Genomic DNA, 26,549 nt, shown 5'->3' with positions numbered 1-26,549 from the left:
TCCCGCACAGCCCCGCTGGCTCCCGGGGGAGTCAGCATGCAGAGCTGTCTGCTCAGAATCTCGGGGTCCTGAGCACAAGGCAGCATCTCAGGATCTGAGCTGAGGCAGGAGGGTGGAGACCAGGACAGGACTGGGCACAGATGGACAGTGCTGTCTGGTGTCAGAGCTCTTCCCGGACAGGTCCCAGCTGAGCCATCACTGACCCCACGACTCCCGCCGGGCCCGGACCCCTGCCCCTCTGCCTCGGTTTACACAGTGGAACCCTCCCTTTGTCCTCACCCCACCCCATGGAGCAGCAGCCTGGGAGCCTCCGAAGACCCCGGGTTCCTTCAAGGGCAGCTCCCCTCATCGAGTCCACTGTTATGAAGACAATCCCTCCCCGCCACACCATCCTTGGCAAAGAAAAGAATGCCACTAGCAAATGCGGGACTGACTCGCTGCCACAGACTTTATTGAATGACTCGGTGTCATTGATTCGGCAGGAGGTCACAGACCTGCGGTGAGGAACAGCTGCAGTGTGAGCACTGGTATCTGGGAAGCGCACGTCCTCGCTGAAGGGAGCACCAGGCCACCGAGGAGGCCGGGCCGCAGCGAATGAACCAACACCAGACTGGCAGGTCCCTGCTGGAGGGCCAGACTCCCGTGGGCACTGTGCCCTCTGCTCCCACATCGCACATTGGTGGGAGGTGGGAGGGGCAGACGGAATGGGGTGCAGAGAGCAGGGTGGGAAAGAGCCCGGGCAGAGCTGGCCGTCACCACCATCTGCTGTGTCCTGCAGTCAGCACGGGTGTGGGAGGGCTGGGTGGGGCTGCGTGGGGCGTGAAGGCCTGGCAGTAAACCGGAAGTGACATGGGCTGAGAGGCCACACCATGGCCAGCTCAGGGCGCCCTCGGAGCCTGAATGAGGCCAAGAGGAGGACTTCAGCTCTCAGACCCCAGAACTGCCTGTTTCCTCTCTGGCACGGGTGGAGGGACAGGGCAGCCTTTTCAGGACTGGGCAGCTGACGGGGGTGAGACACAGGACAGATCAGACAGGGTGTTCCCCTCCACCCTGCGTGCCCTGGCACAGGGCAAGGACAGAGTAGGAGAGGCTCTGATGGCAGAAAGGACCCGGCCTGGGCCAGGGGTGCCACCCCTAGGGTTGGCTGTTGGTCCCAATCAGGAAAGGGTCTGGGTTGTCATCCCAGACCCCCTTCCAATGCCTCTGTCAGGCAGGACGAGCCAAGGGACAACAGTGGTTTGGTTTCATTAAAAAATCGTGTTACATTAAAAACTTGGTCTGAACATGAAGAATATATTTAAAAAAGACATTCTTTGCTCCATTAAAATCATTCAATCACTGAGACTTCCCTGAGCACGGCACCAGGTCCTGACCCGTGTGCCGGGTGGGGAGGGGTCCGGGAGGAGGCTAAGGCACTGCCCTGCCCTGGCACAGGGCTCCCTCCTCCTCACTGGGAAGGCGGCTCTCACTGTGAAAGGCCGGTGAGCAGGTCCGGACCCAGGGGATGGGGACAGCCCGACAGCGTCCGTCACTGGACAGACGAGGCCTCTGAAGCAGCAGGCGGACAGCATCCCGCCTAGGCCCACTCTGGACAGAAGGCACATGCCAGGCCGCAGGTCCAGGCAGAGTGTGCAGGATGTAATGACCGCTCTGCTCGGAGCCGCAAAGGTGGACACTGGCCCTATGGCCAGAGGCCCAAGGAGGCCATGGTCTGGCTGGCCAGGCTGTCCCTGGGAAAGAAAGAGAGGAAGGAAGACCTGGGGTGTCAGGCCATCCACACCCCAGAGGTGCAGGGCTGGGCCTGTCGTCTCTAAGTTGGACTCAAGGGAAAGCACCCTGTTTAGTACCTGGTAACCAGAAGCAGCTCAAGGACACCCCATCCAGCCAGGCCCTCCCAGCACCCACTCTGTACCCCTCTCCTGGTGGACGTGCCCAGAGCTGACGGGACCCAGGAGCCACGCTGCCCAGAGACTCTGCCCCTGCCCCCACCTGGGCTGGCAGAGCCTCCTGTGCTAGGGCTGGCAGAGCTAGTGGGGAGTTTCCCTGCCCGAGTGAAGGCGCCCTGGGCACCCCAGTCTCTCTCTATCCTGGGGGCTGGGCTACTGGTCAGCAAGGTGTCCCTGCATGCTCTCCCCATCACATAGGTGTGGCCGAGACCCCTGGGCTCCAATTCCTACGGTGACCTTCTCCCTGCACCCTGCAGGCTTCCATGACCCCACAGGAGAAAAAGGAACAAGGTAGTCAGAGTGTCCACCCTCCCTCCCTTGGGGCTAGGGGTCCTGGCCTGAAGGGCACAGTGCCCACCTCACTACACGCCCCTCCACAGGAGAGGGACGGCTGGGCCAGGGCCTGCACAGGGCGGGAGGGTCAGAAGAGGCTGGGAGCAGCCTGGCCAGGTGTGTCGTGGTCCTGGATGTACCGCAAGATGTCCATCTCGTCCATGGCTTGGATCTGCTGCTGCTGCTTCTGCTGCTCAGCCACGGCCTTGGACGGGCCCACTCTGGGGGGAACGGCTGGCTTTCTGGGGAGCGCTGGCTTAGCTGCCACTGGCGGCTTGGGCTTAGGCTGGGGCTGGGGTTTGGTTTCAGCCCCCAGGTTCAGAATCTGGTCCAAGTCTTCTTCAACTCTAGGGAACCACAGGGAGATGATGCCCTGAGCATAACCTCCTGCAGAAGGAGAAGCCCCGACCTGCCCCTAAGTCACCCTGCCCCCAGGGAGGAACTGGAGGGCAGGCTTCCCTTCTCTGCAACCCCATAGGGCAGCAGGAGCAGAACCTGCCCCTCAGCACCCTCCAGGGAGCTGCTTTTCAGGTGGCCTCACTCTAGACACACTGGTTTCTTTGAGTTTTCCTTCAACTTCTCAAGAAATAACAACAGCTGCCAGATATGGAGCCCCTGCACTCTGCCAAGCACTTTAGACACATCATCCTGTGTGGGGGAGTGTGGCCAAATCTCCGATCTGCAGGTGGGGCTGTTCGAGTCACAGCAGGCTGAGGGACCTGCCTGAGATGAGAGTTAGCATGTGGCAGTGCCTGAGTCGAAACCATATTTGACTTAAGAAGCTGAGCGCTCATCTAGACCAGATGCAGCCAGGAGAATAATAAATGAGGGGCTCGGACTGCTTTGGGGTGGTGGCGTCTGCCTACTCACAAGGCCGCTCTGTGGGCCACACGGACACTAGACAGAACCCAGTGAGGGCCTCAGCCAGGACTCACCAAGACTCCTCTATGGCCCATCAGTGGGTGGGACTAACAGCCACAGTGATGTGATGGTCACACAGGACCAGCCCCAGGTACCGAATGGCAGTTAAGAAAGGCAGGCCACAGCCCAACTCTGCCCTCTTTGCCTGGTGAAAAAACTCAGTTCCTGGAGACCAGACACAATGGAAGGCCTAGTCAACCCATCCCACCACCCACCCTCTCACGGACAGCTGTCTTGGGTTCAAGGTGATCCCAGGAGGCACTACCCGAGGACAGGATGCTCTTGGTAACCTCAGCTTAGAGGTGCCCGGCTCCCTCCACCCGCAGCCCTTCCCTGAGCAACCCTGGGGCAGGCGCTGGCTCCTGCATCTTCCATTGGAGGCTGAAAAAGCTCAGAGGGACTGAATTATCCTCAGAGCTGGGAGCTTGGGGGAAAAAAGAGCAGCGGCTAGAACCTTGTGTCAAGTTCAGGATTTATACTGCTTAGCACAGCACTGATTCTGTAACCTAGTCAGAGGCTGGATTTGCTCTGAGGTAGGGGTGGGGCAGTCTCACTTGGGATACCCCACATGGGCACCCCTTTCTAAGCGCTCTCTCTCCATCTGGGCTCCTGAGCCATGGCTAGAATAGGTCCCATGAACACAGTGAAATGCTGTGTGGCATTTCCCTCCCCAGCCACTCATGTGCAGGGTCCTGGCATAACACTGGTATTGTCCCAGACGTCTGGCCAGGTGGCCCCTTTGAAGGTCACGCCTTGGAACAACCCCCGAAATGAGGGTCTGCAGGACACGGGTCTGAGCGCGCCGGTGTCATGAACTTAGAATCAAGTAGGCCAGGAAGGTCCCCCTGGAACTGCCCATCTGGGACAAGCTGAGTCCTGGAGATGACCGAGGCTCCTTGGATGGGACATGCTCTGCCGGGCCCTGCCACTCTCCGGGGTGTAGTCCACTTCCTTGTGCCTCAGTTTCTCCCTTAACCACATGGCAACAATCCCAGCTTCTCCCAGCCTGTCCTCCCAGTCAGGGGCGAGGACGGCAGAGGAGAACGAACAGGCGCCAGGGGCCGTGGGGATGCAAAGACAAGAAGCCGGTCTGTGATGGGCACTTAGAGGGCCATGTGATAGCCCGAGGCTGCTAATGAGGGTGCAGGTGACAGCCTCCAGGGACCACACACCTCAGGGCCACGTAACTGTTCTGGAGAGAGACAGCTTGGCTTCCTGTAAATCGCCAAGCACAGTGTGCATTCTGGAGGGCATGGAGGATGCCATGGGGAGACGCACAGTGCCAAACACACTCAGGGTGCAGCGGCCCTCGCAGAAGCCCCAGGAAAGCTGCTGCCCTGGGGTGGGAGGTGGCCCTCCCAGCCTCTCCTCTTCCTCTAAATGCTTAGAGGGTCCTGGGCGGAGTGGGGAGGACAGGCAGGCTGGCCTGGGTTCCAATCGTGCTCTGCCACTTGGGAGCTGTGGCCTTGGGCCAGTTACCTCTCCTGCACTTCATTTTCTAAAAAAACAGAGGTAACAGCACCAAACCCAGGGGTTGTGAGGATTAATTGGGATCACGTGTTAAGAGACCAGCGCGCTGTGGGATGCACAGCAAGCACCCCGCGAGTAATGGCCATCAGATTTGCACACACTCTGCCAATCATCCTCCACATAACAGATTAAGCCTTATTTTCCTCTCTGTAAAGCCTGCTAATGGGACCCTGCTGGGGACCACTGTCCAGCACGTCTGCACGTTGCTCCCTCCAGGTGAGCTGCATGCTGCCAAGAGTTGGTTTTATTTGTTCCCAAGACTGTTTATGCCAGTTATACTCGCTTATGCAAGTAGATAATTTAGTTAATCTTTATATAAACTATTAAAATATAAGTGTGAAAGGAAAGAAAAAGATATGTATGCACAAAGTTCTCGCTTTCTGGAAGCTGCTGAGCTGCTGGACCCCACCCCCACTCACCGAATCCCCATCACTGCCTCCTGGCCAGTTCCCACCCACAGGCTCCCACCTCCCCGGCCCAGGATTCCTTCCCTCAGAAGCCAAGACTAGTGAAAAGCTCCCACGTAGGGACAGGTCCCTGCCGCTGTCCAGGTCACTCTCAGAGCTGGCGAAGCACCGCTGGGGACAGGTGGTACCTGAACAGCTCCTCGGAGGCCATCCTGCGGCCCAGGCGGGACAGGGGCCCTTCACTCTCACGAGCAGCCGGCAGCAATAAGGGGTCACCCAGGGGCACGGCTCCGCCAAGGTCGGGATCGTCAAACAACTTCAGGGCTGTGGAGAAGGTAGCAGCAGAGTGATGAGAGGACGTTCTGGCCCATCCTCAGTGGCCCGGGGTGCAGGGTGGAGACAGCCCGGCCCAGCCTCCTGGCCCAGCTGGGAGAGGCTAAGCAAGGAACAGGGCAGAGCGCAGGAGAACCAAGGGATGGGGCCAGGTGGGGCGAGGGACAGGTGCGCATCGGGGCCGGCACGCCTGTCTGCCCAGCCCCATCCCCCTCTGTACTGGGCCGGTCAGCTGATGGCACCACTTGGTTCAAGTCCTCGTGGTCTTCCGACTGCTTTTAGAAGGAAAAGGCCTCTTCAGCTCACTGCACTGGGCTCCCCATAACCTGGCCCGGCTGGACGTCGTAGCTCAGCCCCCATGGCTGCACCCCAGTCTTCTAACAAGCACTGACTGAGCGCCAAGTACCTGCCAGGGGTTGCTGCCTTTGGGGATGCAGTGGTGAGGGGATCAGGAAAGGGGATCAGGGCCCTTCCACCGGGAAGAGACTCCAGCAGGCCGAGCAAACCGCGCTGACCTTCAGGATCCACCTGACACCCACCCTAGGAAGTCTTCCCGGATCTCCCCACAGGCACTGACATACTGCTTGGACCTGATGCAGATTCAGGCTGCCCTGTAATTGTCAGGAGATGTCATGCCTCCCATGAGAGATCCTGAGGCCAGATTGTGTCTCACTCGTCAATATGTTCTCAGGCCCAGCACCACGTGGGTAGTCACCAAGTGCTGGCTGAATGAATGGGTGACATTGATTCCTGGCCCTGGATGATGGCCTGGCAGGGTGAGGAAAGGTCAGACCCAGGGATGAGCGTAGACGTCCTAGGGCCACTCAGCTTTCCCTTTTCCAGCTCTGCACAGAACCCTCCCATGGGATCTACGTGGGTGACACTAACCCTCTTGTCACAATCCAAACCCTACAGAATGGCAGCAATTCCGGGACCTATGTCCGGCCACGCTGATCCCAATCCACATTTCTCGAAGCAACAGACAAAACTACCCTTCACTTTTAAGAGATGATCAGAATAAACATAAGGTCTCAGAATGTTCCACGCTGTGGGCAATGAGGTGCCAGACTAGATTTCTCCAGCAGAAAATTGGAGATTGGATTAAACATAGCAGAGTGAGAGACATTCCCAGATCTCTCCCCTTGAAACAACAATAAGCTGAATATCTAAAACTCAACAAAAAACACCCAAACTGCACACAAGCACATAAGAGCTACCACAGGTCAGAACCCTGGGTGTCGGGCGGTGGACTGGGAGAAACAGAGAAGCTGCTTCTCGCAGCCAGAGCTCCCTGTAGGAGGAGGAGGAGGGAAGAAGGAGCAGCGAGTTTCCTGAACAGCCCTGCCTGGGACTGCTGTGAGCTCCACGTGGCTGGTGGCAGGGCCCAGCATCAGGGCAAAAGGCCGAGAAACGGGGATGGCAGAAAAGCTGGGATGGCAGAGAAACAACAGTTGATTTTTACCAGCCGTGGTTGCAAAACCGAGGCTGAGCAGCAGCCCGCAATTCCCGGCCCAGAAGGCTCCTCTCACATACCCTCCGAGAGAGAACACTGCAGAACCCCAGGGGAATCGGATCTAACACTACCAAAACTGTTGCTAACACTGACAGGAACTGAGACTGAGGGTGGCGAGCGTGATTAAACATCTATAAGGAAGAAAAAAGACATTATTAAGACTTTATATAAAGCAGAGATCCAAGAGGCTTAGACGCCACCTACTGGAAACCAAAAGAAAAACACCTTCTTTGCAACAGGCTAGAGACCATTATATAACAAATCTTCTTTCTGGAAAAAAAAAAGCAGGTTACACTTCCATTAATGGCCAGGCGGAGAAATAGTCCATTAAACACCATAAACAAACGAGGTGGCAAGGCATCTCAGAAAGAAAGAGAAAAATGTCCAGAATATAAGCTTACAGACATAGAAATATACGACTTAAATAACAGAGAATTCAGGTTGGTACTTCTGAAAAAACTCAATGAGATCGGAAACGAATCATATCAACAATTTCAGGAACTAGAAAAACGACTAGATGAGCAGAATGAATTCTTTAGCAAGGAGAACTGAAACCCTCAAAAAGAACCGAATAGACCTTCTGGAGAGATAAAAAAAAAAAAACAAAAAAAAAACACACTGCAAGAGTTGAAAAATGAAATAACAAGCTTGGGAAATACAGTTAACCAAATAGAGGAAAGGATCAGTGATATTGAAGACAGAAATCTAGAAATAAATCAGAAGGAAGAAGAGAGAAACTGAAGAATGAAAAATAATGAAAGAGAAATGCAAGAACTAGCTGATACCTTCAGGAGAAGAAACATAAGAACCATGGGAATTCTCAAAGGGGAGGAAAAGGAGCAGGGATTAGAAAGCATTTTCAGACAAATAGTTGACGAGAATTTCCCAAATCTAAGGAATGAGCTGAAGCTTAGAATTCAAGAAGTCAATAGAACACCCAGTTATCTCAAGCCAAAAAGGCCTTCGCCAAGACACATTGTATTAAAATGATCAAAAATCAACAAGAAAGACAGAATTCTCAGGGCAGCCAGGGACAAGAAGACGGTAACCTACAAAGGAAAACCCATTAGATTATCATCAGGCTTCTCAGCACGAACCTTACAAGCCAGAAAGGAGTGGAATCAAATATTCAAACTGTTAAATGAAAGGAACGACCAGCCAAGAATAATGTATCCAGCTAAGCTCTCCTTCAGATGTGAAGGAGAAAGAAAGACCTTTTCAGACATACAAAAATGAGGGACTTCTCCACTATGAGGCCTGCACTACAGGAAATACTGAAAGGGGTCAGCTCACCTAAAACAAAATGACAGAAAAAAAAAACCAAAACCCAAAAATAGGAGTAAAGTGACTATCAGGCAAATGAACGTTCAGCATACATTGGGACAAATTGAGACAATGACTGAAAACCTCCATCAGCCGAGTATGTGCCATGTCAAAACAGGACAAGGGGAAGACTTCCATCCTGGGCAGGTCCAAAGCCACTCGCAGAGACTGGTCGAGTCACCGAGGGGACACCAAGAGTGATGGGAACACCCTAGGTGCTCTACTTACGGTCCCTGGGGGGTGCGTCCTCTGTGGGGCCCTGGGTGGAGAACTTCCTGCCCGGGCCAAAGAGCCCCTCGTCGGGGTCCACCTCCTCATCGAAGATGGTGAGCCGGGGTGAGGGTCTGGGCTCCACGGTCACTTCAGGGCGTTTCTTAGGCTTCTTGGAGCTGGACAATCAGACAACACTCAAGGTTAGGATGTCTCAGGACAGCCCCGCTGGCTGGCGCAGGTGGCCTTGTCAGACCTACACAGGTGCTGGGCGGGCTTGAGCTTGTGTCCAGAAGGAACTTTCCAAGGACCTGACATTGGAGGTAGAGACCCTGCTAGCAGATCGGCCAAGCCCTGTGCCTGGAGAACCACCCCTGTGAGGGAGGGGTGGGTGGGCATCTGGACTACACGCTGACTGCCAGACCCCCATCCCTGAGGGGCCATTCCGGCCTCGGGCCTGCCTGCATGGTCACAGGTCAGAGAATGCGCTCTCCTTCCAGAGGCTGTGGGGGCCGCCAACCTCAGTGCTCCCAGAGCTCAGACTCAGAGTCACTCCATGCCACTTGGAAATGGGGTGGATGCCGTAAACCTCAGGGCCTGGCCCCAGGGGAGAGCAGAAAGCAGCCTGGTAACTGCTCCGTTTCCCCATACACATTCCTGGTCCGTTGAGTGGTGTAACCACCATTGATCTAGAAAAGGCTTCAGTCCCATTGAGCAGACCCCCCTCCTTCAGCCCCTCGACTACTCAGAGTGCCACCGACGGTCACCCCTCAGGTGGCCCGGGCCCTGCCCGGGGCCGTGGGAGCGCTTTACGCCCCGGTGCAGGGGGTGGTCACGCAGCGCGCACGTGAGCATTCGTGGGGCCGAGCGCTGCAGAGCTGCACCCATCACTGTCAGACACACCACCAGGAAATGAAAGAACAAACTTGCTTTTAGTTCAACAATGGGATCCAATCCCTGTGGCTGATGCCTAAAGCAGCCATTCGAAGGTTCCCACAAATGAGAGTAAGATTTTTACTGGAAACGGGATTTCTGGCCCGCCTACCTGCCTGGCGGACAGCTCCCCCAGACTAAGGTCATCCTGTGAGCTCATGCTGGTGACACTATGTGGCGAAACTGCATCGAGAGGCTGGTTCTGCCCCCGAACAACGGGACAGATTAACCAGCAGCAGATAAAAATAGCAGCAGGGCCGCCCTGGGTGTGGGAGGGCAGGGTGCTCAGAGGTGACCGTTCCCACGGTCTGGATTTAGACGCCTGGCAGGATCAGGCGCCCGGCTGAGGTGGGGAGAAGCTACCTGCTGGAAAGCCACAGGAGGGAGCCGGTCGGGCAGACTGAAGAGGAGCTGGGAGTCTGCTCGAGGCCACAGAGCAGGCAGGGCGACACCGCAGCTGGAACCGAGGGCCGTCACGGTCCTGCTCCTGCCGCTCAAAGCATCCCACGAGCGGAACGAGATACAGGACGGGGGGAGGGGGGATGACAGGCTCCATCCTGCGGTGTTTTGGGAGACAGTGGTGCAGTTTGATGGCAGTGATGGAGAGCAGAGACTCAGTGGCAGGGGCTGTGCCAGGAAGCCCCACACCTCCGTCCCTGGTTTTCCTCCATTCCTGGCACAAGCCAGACAGGCTCACGTCACAGGCCACCAGGGACATGCCTCTGCTTTGGCGTCAGCTTCAGGCCCTGCCTATGATGCTGGGCAAGGTGAAAGCAGCCTGGACTCCATCCTAACAGCAAGTGCTTTCCAGAAACTCCAGCCGTGCCTCCTCACACACCTTGAGTCGGGGGGCTGCTCTTACTGGGATGTTTCTCTTTTGTTTCACTGGTCAGGTAGTCAGTTCAGTTCTAATGACTCCTGGGAAACAGGTACCAAAGACAGGCCATGACCCTCGGGGCAGGCTAGCTGGAGGCGGCCCCAGCCGGGACCTATGGAGTCAGAAGCCCAGGGGCAGGTCCGGGAAGCTGTGTCTGAGTCCCTGTGGAATCGATGATCAGTCAGATTTGGGAATCACTTGGTCAGCCTGGCGCCTGCAGGCTCTGCCCCACTGCTGTCCCTCAGTGACCCTCTGCAGCCACCCTACGCTTGGCCCGGCTCCCAGGTTCAGCAGGGAAAGTCCCCGGCCCAGGGCTGCAGCTCTCCGGGAGGGCAGGGCTGGGCCTTGCCACTCTGCGGCCACTGCCTGCCGGTCCACAGGCCAGAAACCCAGCATGTCCTGAAACAGCTCCTGGGGAAAGCAAACTCACATCGTACCCAGCAAAAGGGTCCTCTGCAGCACGGGGGGAGAGGCTTCCCACGGACCAGAATCAGAGAGAGCACGAAGAACAAAGGAAAGCGAGAGAAAACCAATGCACTTCATCATTCCTGGAGAAGCCAAGCAGAGAATGCAAAGATTTCCCTTTCTACACCTATTTCTGGGTCTGAGAGCGCAAATCAGTCCTGATTTTCCTACTACATGAGTTTTCCTCTCAAACTGGATGAGGGTTCTTGTTTTCCTCCCTGGAGATGTTTTTGATCTTTTGTTGTCTCGAACTGAAATGAAGTTCAACTATAGCACATAGGGCTACACAGTCAGGCACCCCATGCCACCCTGGGCATCTCCCGGATCCCCGACTCTCCCTGACCCTCTCCAGGGAACACAGAACGAGCAGGAAATAGGGACCTTTGACAGCTGAAAGCCCCCGGGGTCCTGTCCTGATCTGTCCCCAAACTTCGGTCTCTGGGACTCAGGAGTGGTCCAGAGCAGATGCTCAATAAACACCGAATGAAAAAAAAAATGGATGGATAGATGAATGGATGGCAGGAGGAAGGAAGAGGGGGAAGGAAGGAGAGACAGATGAACAGATAGATGCACAGACAAGGTGACGGGACATCGCTTATCCAGACTTCTTCCGCCCACTGCCCCAGGGCGGAGGGAAAAAGAATGAATAAAGAAGGCTCCCAGCGTCAGCTGGAGACGCGGGACCACGTATAGGAAGCCTCTGCTTGCTCGTGCCTCCTCCAAACTTGCTGTCACCGCGGCTGGTCTTTGCCCCTCCCGTCAGCCGTTCTGTGAGCAGCTCATCCATTCACTCAGAGTGCCTTCCACGACCCAGCACCTGCCACGTGCAAGACCCCGTGTGAGTGAGGAGGGCGCAGAGATGAGTAAGACTTGCCACCGTCCCCAGAAACTCATAGCCGCCAGCTGTCACAAACACGGAAATCAATCATTACCATACAGGACATTAATTCCAGGACAGAGGAGGGCTTCCTAGAGGAGGTGATGGCAGAGGCGGGCAGTGACCTGGGTGGGCTCAGGGTAGAAAAATGACTCAGGCAGAGGAACTGAGAGACCCTCATCCTAGGAGGGTCTGTGGGGGCGTGGCCTGGGCGTGACCAGAAACCTGTCCCCCAGGAAGCTTTGCTCATGGCCCATGGAGAAATGCCCGGGGCCTGGACTCAGGGAGCAGCCCTGTGTGAGGGGGAGACGAGATCCGGGGGAACACGAGAAGGAAAACGAGCCTATAAATTCAGACTGCTGAAGTGATCAGTGGGCGGAAGGGGCATGTCTAGGATGACGCCGGTTTTCTGACCGCAGGGGTGTGAGGTGAGTCATTCAGTCTCCAAGCTCCATTTCTTCCCCTCACTCAGGTCATGTGAACATGGATGCAGGTCGCACACATGGGCTATGGCCCTGTGTCCCGGCTGCCCCTCTCCTCTTCCTCCCCATCGGCGTCCGCCCAGCTCTGCACTCCCAAGAAACATCCACTCCAGGCCACGGCACAGGGCCCTGGGCGCTGGCTCCCCTCCTCTGGGCAGAGTGTGGGAAGCCCGGCCTTACAAGAAGGCGTGCTTGGACAGGAACCAGCCCGTCCCTCGGCAAGCTGAGTCCTCGGGGATTAGGGGCCTGGAAGGCTCCCTGCAAGCTGGGGTTAAGGGGTGGGAGGCAGTGGGCGTAGTGGGCGGGCAGGGGTCGAAAACGCAGAGAGGCCTTCCCAGCAGAGCACACGAAGTCCACAAAGAACCCTTCACTGTACGGCAGAGCCAAGGCCCCCCACAGAAGCTTTGGGGGACCCCGCTTGGGGCAGGTATCTCGGGGGAAAGCTCAACAGAATAACCACTCCGTACACGAAAAAGTTCCTCATTGCCCGTGATAGCAAAAACCTACAGAAAACAGAATGTCCCCAAGCAGGGGCCTGGCAATGCCACTTACAGCACAATGACCCAATGGACTAGCACAGAGTAAGAATGTAGAAATCTATATTGACCTAACGAGATGCAGTATACAAGCTTAAAAGAAAAGGCCAATTAGGGAAGGGCACATGGACCACGATCCCATTTTGGTAACATAACACAAATATCCCAAAGAGTGTATCTTCGCGGGGGAAAGCAACTGTGTGTTTTCAATTTTCACATACTAATTGTATATGATTCAAGTTATAATTAAAAATGTTTCTGGAGTAGTATTTCCTGCAGAAGGCAGGGCTATTAGGGTGGAACTTCGTCGTTCTCAGAACCGTGAAGTCTCGAAAATAGAAAGATACGAAAACTAGGCGCGACGGGGAAAGCGACCGCGAGGGGACACTAAGCGAAAGAACAGGGTGTGAAGGGCACATCCGCGAACGTCCGCAGCTCTGCGGCTCGCGCTGCGGCGAGGACGCACAAAACCCCGCACGTAGAAGAGCGCGGGGTCGGGATGGGCCGGGTGGGGGCTTTTTCTATCTTTAAGCGCTTTCTAATGGTGTAGTAACTCGTCTTTTCGCTAATCAAAACCAGGTTTCAAAGACAAAGAAAAGCCGGGCCAGTCCCTGCTCCCGGCTTTGTGCTGGCAGCTCCCACCCTTCCAGGAGCCCTGCAGCGGAGCCACAGCGCCCCCCGGTGGCCGCGGCAGGGAGGACCGACGCCAGAGCCAGACCCGGGAGGGCGCCTGCGGGTGGAGGCCGGGCGCGGCTGGGAAGAGGGCAGGGCTGCAGCGTCTGCAGAGGAACTGAGAGCGCGGGATGGAGAAACACATGGGCAAAGCCCAAGTCATCTGCAAAGAACAGAACGTCCCCCACCACAGGACAGAGCGGGAGGCACTGTGCGAGAAAGTCAACAGCCCACCTGAGTGTCCCAGGAAGGGCCAGGGGAGATCTGACTTCCAGGTACGACTGCCACACACAAGGCTCTGGCCGAGCCTCCAGTCGACTCTGTCCTCGATTTACCCATCTGTAGAAGGGAGAGAATCCTAAGGCCCTACCCACCTCTCGAGCTGCTGAGAGACTGGAATTGAGGGACAATGCGGGCAGGTGGCATCAAGTCCTGACTCTGCCGTTCATGGTTGGATGAGTTTGGATGAGCTGCTTGACTCCACACTTCAGCATCCTCAGACACAAAATGAGCGTGTGCCAGTACCAGCTCCCTAGGGGCACCATTTCCGAAACCAGACACAAGGGGACCTGAAAGCAATTTGGTGCCTCGTGACTTTAAAAAAAAAAAATGACATAGAATAAAAAATATTTTATTCATGTAAATTCTAATCAGTTCCCAGCAGTTAATAATCTCTTTAAAAACATTAGTTGCTATTACCCCTGATGAAGTGACAGCACAGACTGTGGTCACACTGGTGACTGAAATGTGAATGAAAACCTGGCAGAAGGTCTCAAGCCTCTGGGATTGCTTCGGGGCTAAGCTTTCCTACGATTCAGGAGTGAGGCCCCGGAGCGCAGAGCCAGGGCTGGCACTGGGGGCAGGTGGTCCTGGGATGGCTGACGCATCCCCCGACGATGTGCTGCTGGAGCAAGCATGGAAGTCAGGGCGGCCCTTGCCAACCCCAAAGGGCATTTTCCTACCCAAAAAAGGAGCCTCTTTGCTAAGCATGTCCTTCAGCCAGAGGCTGGCACAAACCTCCGAGGTCCATCTCAGCTTGGCACTACGTGTGGTAACTCAGAACAACAGAGAGTGTGAACTCAAACAAAGCTTCGTGCTCACCAAGACAATGTCTAAGAAGGGACTGCAGGCCACACAAGGCTGATAAGGAGTGGCTGTGACAAATCCCACCTGATGTAACCGGCCCTCCTCACTGCTGCTCACACAGGGCCGCTGACCCTGCTCTGGGTCAGGGCTGGCTGTGCAAAGGCGGCGGGGGCCTGACCCCTGGGCGTCAGGTGCTGCGGGGCATCCGGCTCCCGGCCTCCGGCTCCCTGAGCACCTGGGCATCTTTCCCGAGAGTGAATCCTTGTCCCCTCTCGGCTGGTCTCGCGGCCACCCTGCAGCCCGGACGGCCACGCTCTGCCCCGTGTGCCCACGCTGCACCTCCGCCAGGACAGGGGCCCGAGGACAGCAGCAGAGCTTTCGCAACCCTCTTCTCCATGTTTCGGCCGCACTGCCCCTGCCTGACCTCCCATCAGCCTTCATTCCTCTCTGGAACGGGCCTCCCGCATCTGTGGACTAAGCTTTGGCCGATTTCGTCGTGGCAGAAGAGACTGTCCCCCTGGGTCTCTGGAGGTGGTGGGGCAGAAAGATGGGGCCGTGCAAAAGGCTAAGCGCTCACATTTGTTAACTCACTCAAGCTTCACAAGAGCCCCAAGAGACAGGCGCTGTCATTACCCCTGTTTTGTTACAGAATACTGAAGGAACCACGTGCCAGGGACACATGGCTGGTAAATGGCAGAGCCAGGATTCAAACCCAGGCAGTCAAGGATTTGACACGTAGTTCGAATCCCAGTACCATTATTTATGAGCTGTCTGCTCTCAGGTAAGGTACTTGCCTCTGTTTCTTTAATCTGTAAAATGGGATAAGAACAGCTGCTTTCAGGGCGTCGACGAAACATGGCGTACGCACTGCAAAGTGCCACGCAGCTTGATGCCGGTGCTCGAAAAACAGCAGCGAGGGCTGCGGGGTGGCTGAGCCTGTCTGCTTCCCCCGTATCTCCTGGTCGGAGGTCCCAATCAGCCTGTGCCCCTCGAGGGGGCCTTGGGAGCAAATGTCTGGCTCTACAGCCTCATCTAACCTGCAGCCTGCTCCCCAGCACGAGGTGGGCCATGCGGGCTCAGGAGCAGCACCCTGAAGGCCAGGAAAGGAGAAGGAAGGAGAAGGCGGCAGAAGGGACCACCGAGACCACAGCTGGCTTGCCTCTTCTCCTCCAGCCAGTGTACACGCGTGCGCACATGGACCTGTGCCTGCTCGTGTGGGCGTCTGCGTGTGTACACGGGTGTGTACATATTCCACTGGCCAGGGGACCCTGGCCTCACTGTACCTCCCTGCATCGAACACTGCTGGCACCTCATGGGTCACCAGTACCCGCCACCTGTGTCATTTAAGGGAACCTTACAACCACCTGTGGGGAGGCAGGGCCAAGCAAACATTCCTGCTTTACAGACAGTGAAACACGGCCCAGGGAGCCCTAGTCATAGGCCACCGGTGTCAGGCTGCCAGTGATGAGCTGGATGAAATACGCAGGCCCTTGGGCTGGCTAGCTGGGTTCAGGCAGCCTGGGCTGCTGAGGTGTCGGGGGGTGGCTCGCCAGGCCTCAGTGCAGAGCTGAGGGGCCATCCTGTGACCAGGGTGGGGCAGGTGATAGCTGAGCTCAGCCCCAATGACACAAGGCAACGTGGAGGGTGAGCAGAGAGCCAGTCCCCGAGCACATCTGGCCATACAAGGTGATGGCCCAGGGAAGAGAGGGCTTTTCTCAGACTCCCACGGGGCAGGAACTGTCTCCAGAGAGCCTGGAATCAGCCGGAAAGGGGCCCTCCCAGAACAGGGGACCTACCGCATGATGCCCAGAGGGTCCAGTGCCTCCCCCTCCTCCTCTTCTGAAGACTTGCTTGCATCCTCGCCCTTCTGGACTGGGGTAGGCGGCCTCTCTGCTCGTTCTTGCTGCTGGAAGAAGTCAAAAGCCTCTTCATCGTCTCCTGCCTGGCTGTCTGTGTCCAGGACAGAAATGTCTCTGCTGGAGAGATCTCCAGCCCCTGGGGATCTGGTGCCTGTGGAGGGAGAAGGGGATATCTGACATCCACTGCCAGGGCACGAGGGGCCTCACCACACCCAGGCTGCTGGGCCAGGACCCGAGGGCTTCCAGGGCAGTGGGTCTGGGTAGATGGGGGCAGCCAGGGCTCCAAGTGCCTGTGCAGCCCCCCGAGAGTTAGTGGGCACCGGCGAAGCCTGGAGTGGAGTGGTTATAGGTGGGAGCCTCCGAGCACCAGCGGCAGCGGCTGCTGAGCCTGGGGCCTGCCGTGGCCTAGCTCTGGGCCGGCGGGACCTCGGGGACTTGGGACAGACCCTCAGGTACCTAAGAATTCCAGCAGCTCTGGGCTGCCAGCCAATTCAGCGTCCTTGGAGATGCAGCGCAGAATCTCGTTGAACGCGGTTCTCCTTTCACGGATGTCAGACTCCCCGACGAACAGGACCTTCCTGGGGAGCGGAGGAAGGCTGGCTGTTGGATAACGACTGCTCAATTTCTGGTAAAACTCCTCAATCTCGCTGTACTTTTTGGAGACCTGGAATGAGAGAAGCATGTAGTGAGGAGTGAAAAGAGAGAGCTCCTCTCACCTCAAACAGAGGTCCCAAGCGGGGACAGAGTCCTCCCCCGGGACAGACGTGTGCATGGGGTATGCCTCCCAGCTCCCTGCCTCAGGCTCCATTCTGTGACTCTCTGAGGCAAAGCGAGGCTCAATTACTCAAGTCTTCGTGGGCCAAAGGAAAGATGCAAGCATGGTGCATTCCAGGCACTGTCACAGGCCCAGGCAGAGACATTTGATACAGGGACGCCAGCCCACAGGTGACCATGGCCACTGCTTCCATTCTAAGCCTTCGGTGCATTAGCGAGATGACCTCGCAGTCTGGCCGGCTGTCAGGTGACCTTCCTGTGACGGACAGCAGAAGGCACCTTTTCTCGGTGTGGCTCTCTGGGTCATCATCCTGCAAATGAGCAGTGGCCTTCCAGCGAGGCCAATCCTTACAGAGCTCAGGTGGCGAAGGGCCAGATACTGCAAAGTTAGTTTCTCTGCTCCTGGCCAGGACCCGCCTGCATACCAGGACTTCGGAGAAGCAGGCCAGGGCTCCTGCTGGCTGCTAGACGGTGGTCCTAGCCGTCTGGGTCACCTGGGGCCAGCACTCAGCTTCCCACAGAGTCCAGGGTCTGCGGCAGCCCCCTCCCAGCCTCTCCCCAGAACTCCTATGGCAGCTAAGGGCTCGCTTGCTCATTGGTCAAGCTCTTGCTGCGTGTTTCCTCTGCATGGAGTCACTCAGCATGTCTCTGCCCCAAGAGGCTCCTGGTCCCACGTGGGCGAGCAGCCATAGCGCAGAGTTGGCGCCATCACTGTGGTGTGTACAACCCAACCTGGGCCTGAGAAGTGGAGCCGCTCGCTCTGCTCACACACCCCACCAACAGCCCAGAGTCCTCCCTTGGCCTGTGCTCTCCCGGCCTGCTGGGCCTGTCCTCCAACTTCTCTGCGGGAGCATCGAGCCTGGACACATGGGCATTGTCACTTGGACTCTGGGGCCAGCCCTTACCCGCAGCATGTGCCGGTGGGCTGCGGGGCATCTGGATGCATCGCACACAGAGGACCTGGCAATCCCGTTGCACAACGGTGTTGGAGCACACAGCCCCAAGCCACCAGCATTATCGCCTGAACCCTCACCCTCATCCCCACCCCCACGGGGAAGCATCTGGGACAGGGAACTGCAGCCTGCCCGTGTCCGCACAAAAGCCTGGTTCCACAGCCTCCCTGAGAACAGCCCTCACAGAAAGGGAAGGGGACCCTTTCACAGAGTGACGCAGGCTTCCACCCTGGGGGCTCCTTAAAACTCAGTGCGGGAAGCCCCATCCAGCAGAGCCGACAGGGTGGGGGCCGAGCGCCCTCTGCTGGCCGGACTACTCCACGCGGGCTGGGCCCACACGCCCACCAGGTCCTGGGTTCTGGAACCGGAGGAGGCTGAGGGAGAGGCACCGAGAGCTGAGGGTGAGCACTCCTGTGTACCGGTGCCCCGGTGTGCGCCGGGCAGAAAGTACCACGACCCCACGCTCCTCTGACACCGGTGTGTGCCTGCACTGCCAGCAGACGTGGCATGTCACTGCTGAACAGAAAGCAAATACAGTGCCTCCTCCTACGGGCTGGTTCAATGTGTGGTTAGCAATTAAATCCATTTTTACATTAAAGCATGTATGTCCTTTTAAGGAGTAGGATGCAAAAGGCTCACTTTTTTTAATTTTTATTTTTTAGCTAAATCATAAAACTTCAAAGAGATTCCTAGATCCCATGGGAAGCAAAAGTGGTCTCCTTTACCCTCACCCATGCACACATATGCACACCCCAGAGGGCAAGGGTGTCACTGGTCAGGAAAAAGTGGCATTGGTGTGATGCGTGGAGTTGGTACACCTTGAAAAACATCACACCCTTTAGCTGCTTCCCATGATGGACTGACTGTCCCTTAATGAAAGGTTTGTACCATAAATTTTTCTCTTTTAGAATCTGGTGTCTTTTCTAATAGGTCACGAGAGCAAGGCGATGCATTTTCCCTTTCTTTCCTGGCTGCCAGGAAGGAGATCAGAAACCCCTGCGTGCAAACCCGCAGCCGGCTGCTCCCGTCTGGACCGCAGACTCTGGCGCATTGCACCTTTATCTACCACCCTGTGGCCTGTCTCTACTGCTCACAGCTCCAGACCCTCTTACAAGAAGCCAAAGGTAAATACTCAACGAATGAGTCCGTGACCTTGCCCCTTCCTGAAGTTCACTCCTCCCTCAGCGCCTGTGACTCTGCGACACTCTCTTTTCTTCCCTCAGAATCCTGGAGGCTCCGCCTCCTCCTTGACCGCCCCTGGGCCGGGGTGTCCCCAGGGTGTCCTCCTTGGCCTTTCCCGCCACGCTCCAGGTCTGTCTTCTGGCAACTTCCTCCACTCCCAGACGGCCAGCATGGCCTCCACGCTGATGCCTCCCGAACCCGCCGAACTTGTCCTGTACCCCGTCCACACGGATCCATCAGGCGGACACTTCACACCTGGCACTTCCCCTGGGACCTCCACCAGTGCCCTTTATTTCAGTCGATGGAAGCAACTAGTCAGCGAATTACACGCGTGTCACCTTGGAGCTATGTTCACCCCTTTTCCTCTCTTCCATACCAACTGCTGCTGGCTGCTCCCAGCCCTCACCTGGGGCGTTGCTGTATTAGCTTCGTAACTGGGGTCACTGCCCGCTGCCCTGTTCCTTCCGATCCAGCTCCACCCTCCCGCCAGACCAGCCAGTGAAAGGCAAACAGGACCATGTCACTCCCCTACTTAAAACTCCTCCTCGGCTGCAAACAAGCCAGGTTCCCTCCACGCCCTTCATGCCCTGGATTCTGCCTGTCTCACCCTCATCATCTCCTACTTCCTCCAGGACGATACTCGACGGCTCATAGGTCCCCATACAACACCTCGTTTCGAGCCTCCGAGCCTTTCCTTAGCTGTGCCTTCTGCCTGGGACACTCTTCTCCCATTTGCTGCTGCTTGAGTCCACCTGCTCTTTAAAACATAGCTCAGCCCTCACCTCTTCTGAGAAGTTTCCAGAACCCTTCCCGTCCGGCTAACTGTCTCTTCTCTATACTTCCATAGCGCCCCAAGTGCTCTTGTCACCGCCTGTATCTGTCCCCTTACAAGTTTCTCTCCCCACAGACTGTAAGCTCCTGATTCACTCATGTCCCTATTGTTCCGCAACCTCTGGCACTTCCAGGCCCTGAGTGAGTGCTGGAGAAGTGCCCGCTCCCTGCTGTACCCTGCTGGCAGGTAGTCTGCCCAGCAGGACCCCTGGACCTCGGGCACCCTTGGGAGCATCCTGGCAGAGCCCCCAGCTCACCAGGAACTGGACGACATCCTCGGGTCTGTGCTTGGCCAACTTGAACACAGCCAGCCGGGTTACCACCAGGATTTGGTACTCCACGTGGCCAGACATCATCTTGCCCCGCACTTCCTGGTGCTGGGGCACGGTCAGGTCGAGGCCCGTGTGGGCATTCTGAACTTGCCTGTCAAAGGGAAAGAAGGCAAAGGAAGCTCAGGTTTTAGCCAGCAGGCTTCTCGAGAGAAACGCAGGCAGGAACTGTAGGTGGCCCAGTGGGCCTGCGTGCGAGGCCGCGTCACTGGCTGTACCCAGTGGTCACTGCTCCAGGCCGCTGGCCCTGCCACACACCAGCCCCTCATGAAGCTTGGCTTCCCAGCCTGGGCCCTGTGTTTGGGTCGCTCAGGGACCCGAACAGCTGAGACAGAGAAAAGTGGGGCTCGTGGAAGATCATGGACGGCTAAGTGTCTTAATCTCAGCACTGCAGCTCCTGCAGGATTTGTGGAGGTGGCATCCTGGGGGACTCTAGTCACTCCAGGGAAAATGCCTAGCTCTGTGCACATAACGCGGGAATGAAACCTGCCTAGGACTCTGGAGAGCCACATCTCTCCAGCTAACCTGCAGGCGGCAGAGCTGCCACACAACCTGCCCAGCACGGGGGGTGAGGGGGTCGGGGGTGGGGGCGGGTGTAGATGGAAAGAGCATTGGATGCTGGGCCCTCATTAGTTCTGGGGACCCTGCAAGGTACTTTCCAAGGCTTTGAGGGGATACTCAGCAAAACACTGCAACGCTTGAAGAATTTGTAAAAATGCTCCCCAACCATAGTGAATTATATGCAAGGCAAAGAAGTTATGGAACGTTTTCTCTGAAGTTAGGAAAAAAGCTAAATGTGTTTCTCATTCTGTGTAAGGGTAAGGCAGACCCGTGCACACAACCATATGTCACACCAACACCTATGACCGGATGTGGCAGGCACGTTATCATCAAGGCGGAGACCTAGGTGTTGGGCAGGACTCTCAGAGCACAAGGGGAGGCCCTGAGGGGCAGGCAGGGGTCCACCCAAAACTGCCTCAGGCAAGGCCCTTCCCTCCGGAATTATATCCCAACCTGTCAAATAGTCAAATATCTTCCTGCCCCCAACACTCCCTCCATGCAGATTCCTCCCATCTCCACATTATGCCTGCGACAGTCACCGGCGTGATGCCATTTGTCACCATCTGGGGAGGACAATCGCCATATGCCTACACGTGAAGTGTGTATACACATCCACTGACCATACAAACCTCTACACCCGCGAACACCTGCCGGGTATAAGGCGCACCGCGATGAGTCCAAATCACTTAGGAAGGCCCAGGCGATCCCGCCTTCGGCTGGGTGTCAGAGGAGCCCCGATGGACACGTGCAAGAGGGACGAACACACCAAACGCATCGGCCCTGTCTTCCTTTCGCCAGTAACCAAGTGAGCGCTCCTGGCCCCACACGGAGCAGAGCCTGCGCTGCTCCCCGTGTGGCACATGGGCGTTGCTGTTAGGAGCATGGGAGGGCCAAGCCAGACTAAAGGTGGGTGTGACAGTGGCTGGCACTTCTGCCAGTTCTAAGGACGTTATCTGTCTGAGACACTCATCCTGTGGCAACCTTACAAGAGGGCACTGCCACTTGGACCCATTTAAAGACAGGAAAACAGGTACAAAAAGAGAATCACCTGCTTGTGCTCTCTGCCGGTCTGAGGCAGAGCCAAGCTTCACTCCCAGGCAGTTCCCCCAACACCCCTATCTCCCCGCTGACGGGCACCTCCTGTCAGTACCAGGCACAAAGTATACAGAGCTGCTGGATAAAGATCTGCTGGATGAATGAAAGTCGAGCTCAGGTGGTGATGCTGGGCTGCAGAGCTGAGCTGCAGAGCTGAGCTGGGACCAGCGGTGAATAGCCTAGCCTGCCTGGAGACTGCGCTAAGGCATCTGCACTTAACCTGAAGGCAGCTTTGCCAGTGCCTGCAAACATGAAGGAACGGACGCCACAAACCTGGCCTTCACCAGGCCTTTACTGCCGGGCCGAGTCTGTGAACAAGCCCTGCCCAGGCACTGAGGTTCAAAGTCACACTCTCACTGGTCTGCAAGTGGCTAAGGGTGCCTGCTGCTGGCCCTGCTCATACCTGTCAATCTCAAACCACCTTCTTGCAGAAAAGGAAACTGAGGCTCAGTGAGAGGAGGTGACTTATGTGGGACTTGGGAAATCTCATTTGCCAATGAAGGGAAGAACCTCTAACCTCCCTGTACCACGCAGAGGAGACTAAGCAGGTTCTCACGTCAGGGTTCGCTTAAAGAATCCTGTTTTCCTAGACCTGAAGTCATAGGGAAGTTCAGTTACAGCTGAAAAATAACAGCTGTGCTGGGTAACACGTTGATTTATGTAATAAAATTGCTGTCTTTGCCCAAGATTTGGTGTAGGGGGAACAAGGGTGGTGGATATGAAAATACATGAAGTGACTCACTTTACAGATATAAAAGGGGGGGGAGCGGGGAAGAGGGTAAAACCATGTCCATGCCGGCCTTTCCAGGGTCTGCCTTGCACTGGGTCCTCGGAGCCTGAACCGGGAGGGCCCACACTGCGTCCTCTGCTTCCCAGGGCCCCCTCCAAGGCCTTTGCTCTAACTTGCACTTGTCATGAGCTACCTCCTTGAGCAGCCGCCCCCTCATTTTTCCCCTTCAGGGGTCACCATCCACTCTTCCTGCAGGATGCGGCCTCATTCACCTCCTCCCAGAAACCTGGGTACACTCCTGCACGGTGTTCCCATGGCAACCCGAACTGACCACCCCTCCCAGCACCGGGTCCCCGCAGCTCTGCGTTCATCTCCGCGTCTCCCGCTGCAGGGCCGGGCCTCAGTCTGAATCGCCCCCGTCCCCACTGCGGAGCCCGGGACCCCGCCCGCGGCGAGCGCTGAAGGAATGAATGCAGGACTCGATTTCTGGGCCACGAAAAAAATGAACGCAGGTCGGCAGGGAAGGGGAGAGGAGAACCACCTTCCACTGGGTCTTAGGTGAGTTCGTTAGCCTCTGGGGGCCACAGGCTCCCCATCTGCAGAACAGGGACACTCGATGCCGCCCACCTCTCCGGTACGGTGGCGGAGGGGCCGAGCCCCGAGCCGCGGCCAGAGCCTGGTTCGGCCTGGGGGCGGCCGCCTGCGCTCGCTGCCCGGCCCGGGCGCCTCGGCCGCGGCTCGCAGGCACCGCGACCCCACGCTGCGGAAACCTGGCGCGGGGGCCTGGCTCACCTGGAGGTGACGAGCACCGGCGGGGGCTGCATGACGGCAACGGCTCAGGGCAGGGCGCGCGCCGTCACGGGACCTTGGGCGCTGGCGTCGCAGAGTCCCCGCCCCCGCTCCCAGCCTGCCCAGGCGCCCTCAGCCGCCCGCCCCTAGCGGCCACCGGCTCAGGCCCGGGGCAGGCGTGGGTTTCCAGGCCTTTCTGGAAATCCCCGCCCCCACCACGCCCCATGGGCCGTCTGGCGTCAGACCCAGTGTGCAGAGCCAACCCGGTGGCTGGGAGGCGCGCAAGGAAAAGGAGGCCCTCCCGTTCGTAGCCCAAAGTCTTCTTGATCTGCACCTGTCGTCCAGGAATTGTTAGGACTGTCATCGAACAGAAAGAGTTCGTCCGCCCGGGCTAGCAGAGCCAAACACGAAACAGAATCGCAGTGGGGAAACTGGCTCTTACGAACGGCACCACCCAGGAGAACTGGAAGCGAACGCTCCAAAGTCAGAACACCCCCACAGCGTGTAGGTCACGGATTATTTAGGGCAAAATCACAAGACGCCGTGGATTAGAGGGTTTGGGGAGGTGGTGGGGTATGATGAGTCGGAGGTGAGGTCAGGGTAATGTCATTTCTCCAGGTCTGGGGGAGAGCTCGGAGGTCTGGTCCAGCGTCCCTATGTCTGGTTTCAGGAAGAAGTAGCCAGCGGGTAGTTCCACCTTAGGGATCAGGAGCTGACATGTAATTTAGGTCAAGAGGTTATCTTTAGCCGCCAGAGGTACGGACTTTTTGTGACTAGTAGTCAGGCCCCGCCGCTGTCTTCTGCTGCCTTGGGGTTGCTGATTATCCAGGGAAAGGGCTAGGTCCTGGAGCGTTACAGAGAGAGAGGATTTCTAGAGCTAGGATTTAAAGTTAAATTTAATCAAAGGCATAAGGACCCTTGCTGTCAGTAACAATGCCCCTTTCACTCGTAGGAGTGCTGCAGTGGCCTGTTTCAAAAGATAAATTATTCGGTCCCCCTGCCTTGGGGAGAGTTTTGGGAAACAATATGCACAGTGCTCAGGGCCCTAGGGATGCGTGGAGAGATGTCAGGAGGGTCATATGTGGTAACCTATAACCCAGCAAGCAAGATAACCTAGACCCCTTTGTGGGGTATCAGCTAAAGAAACGGTAGCCTGGCTCCGGAGGCCTTCCAGTGGCTAACAGGGACCTTCCCAACAAAAGCTCCTGAAAACTGTGTGTCTTTCCTCTCCTCGCTAACGAAACGTTATTTTGACACTTGTTAAAACAGTAAGGAAGACTTTTTTCAGCACTACTGCGGCAGGGAACGAGACTATTGCAACAGGAGATAGGGCTCAACTCTGGACACAGCAAGGACAAGTAGGGATTTACAGCCAAGGGGCAGGGTGAGGCTCAGTGATAGAAAATTATGGGAGGAGACAGCAAGGTAGGGGGATTCTCGCTGAAGGCAGGCCAAGGACTCAGATGTCAAAGGTGGGGTAATGAGGAACTTGAGCAGATATCCAGGGTGATCAGATATCCAGAGAGGCGGCGTCTCTCTAAACTGACTTAGCAACATCCTCACTAAGACTGGACCAGGCAGGCCAAAGACAGAAAGGGATGGGGGGCAAGGTTAAGGCGTAGTGGAGAAGAGGGCTCAGAGGAGTCTAAAGTTTGGTCAAAAAGAGCATCTTTGTCACCCAAGCCTCCCTCTCACGGAGATGGTAATACCCCCTCCCTCTCTGTGGGCAGACCCCTCTCTCCAGGTTCCCTCCTGCTCCGTTCCTCTCTTCCTGAGAACGCCCCCTCCCAGGGCTGCTCTTCACCCTCTGGGAAGAGGAGATGGGGTTTCTGCTTGGCTGCCTTTTCCCAAAGGACTAGCCTCCTTTCCCCAGGCCCACCACCCTGGAACTCTGATCAACAAACTTTCCACCTCTTTGCAACCACCTGTAAAACGCTTAGCCCAGGGCTTGGCACAAAGTGACATTTAATCAGTGTGTTAGTGTTGCTCTAAAGTTTAGCAACTAAAAAAATAGAATTCTATGGTCTGTTTCTGCTGCCAATCAGACTCCATCACGAAACTACTATCTCTCATGCCCTTTTCACTCACTCACTCACTCACTCACTCACTCACTCACTCACTCACATCTACTGAGCTGGGCCTCTGTTCCAGGCCCTGCGGAGACTCTGGAGCATCTCAGTGCAAGGACACTCCAGCCCTGTGCTCTCGGAGCGTGCTCACGGACCTGCTGCCTTCAATTTCCCCTTTCCTGCCCCTTCTTCAACATTCTGGCTCTTTCCTGCTGTCTGCTCACTCACTATGCCCAGTTCGCCTCTGCTGGCTGCATTTAGGGCCACAGCTGGGGCTGGGACAATAGAGTCCAGGGACCACTTTCCCTCGGAAGGGGGCTTAGAGGGAGAGACATGCAGGATGTCACAGACCCTATCACAGTAGACTCTCCTCTCCATGCGATGAGAAACAGAGGTCATGTCACCTGCCAAAGTGGCCCAGAGAAAGGAAAGTTGAGTCTGGAAACAAGACCAGGAGAAGTCTGGAAACAAACCCCCTGCCCCTATTCTGTGCTCTCTCCACAGAAGCCCTAGTGACAAAGAACAACAGAAGCTGGGGCTTAGTGGTTCCAGAACACACGATGGGATGATGTGTGTCACGTTTCCTGCCTGAGGGGCAGAAAAGTGTCCCATAAACCTCGACTTACCAATCACCACCACCATCATCCACCATCGTCATGACCAACATCTTTATTACCTCTATCTGAGTCAGATTTTCTTGAAGAAATCCTACAGGAAAAAGTTTTGAAAAAGGAACCACTTTCCCCAATGTGTCTCTTGAATAAATACACACGCTCATGTGCTTTATTGGATTTGTTTCCAATTTGTTTGTAGACAAGATGAGCAATGATGTGTGTGGAAGGATGAATGAACGAATGAAAGTTTGGCAGAGGACCTAGGCTGCTGCCTGCCCGGCCTGCCCACCTGCCTGCAAGGCAAGGTCCGCGGTAGCAA

The 26,549-nt window shown here is 56.4% G+C and overlaps 1 protein-coding gene and 1 long non-coding RNA gene across 3 annotated transcripts; one reads left to right on the top strand and one right to left on the bottom strand.

Moving 5' to 3' along the window:
• Positions 1–422: 422 nt before the first annotated feature.
• Positions 423–23,706, bottom strand: HS1BP3 (HCLS1 binding protein 3). Its single transcript, XM_039887761.1, has 7 exons — positions 23,551–23,706; positions 20,301–20,466; positions 16,760–16,967; positions 16,241–16,454; positions 8,535–8,695; positions 5,326–5,461; positions 423–2,626 (listed from the first exon to the last, which is right to left on the bottom strand). The coding sequence occupies exons 1-7, from the start codon at positions 23,580–23,582 to the stop codon at positions 2,368–2,370; spliced, it is 1,176 nt and encodes a 391-aa protein (XP_039743695.1). The 5' UTR covers positions 23,583–23,706; the 3' UTR covers positions 423–2,367.
• LOC120621914 (uncharacterized) lies at positions 22,747–26,402 on the top strand. 2 transcript variants are annotated; one of them, XR_005658341.1, is made up of 3 exons: positions 22,747–23,048; positions 23,150–23,316; positions 26,121–26,402. It is a non-coding gene; the product is annotated as an uncharacterized LOC120621914 (long non-coding RNA). The 2 variants fall into 2 exon arrangements; XR_005658340.1 differs by having other exon boundaries at positions 22,747–23,316.
• Positions 26,403–26,549: the final 147 nt, after the last annotated feature.

This window comes from Pteropus medius, unplaced genomic scaffold, assembly GCF_902729225.1.
Source record: "Pteropus medius unplaced genomic scaffold, Ma_sr-lr_union100, whole genome shotgun sequence".
Taxonomy (NCBI): domain Eukaryota; kingdom Metazoa; phylum Chordata; class Mammalia; order Chiroptera; family Pteropodidae; genus Pteropus; species Pteropus medius.
This window is presented reverse-complemented; position numbering and strand designations above follow the sequence as displayed.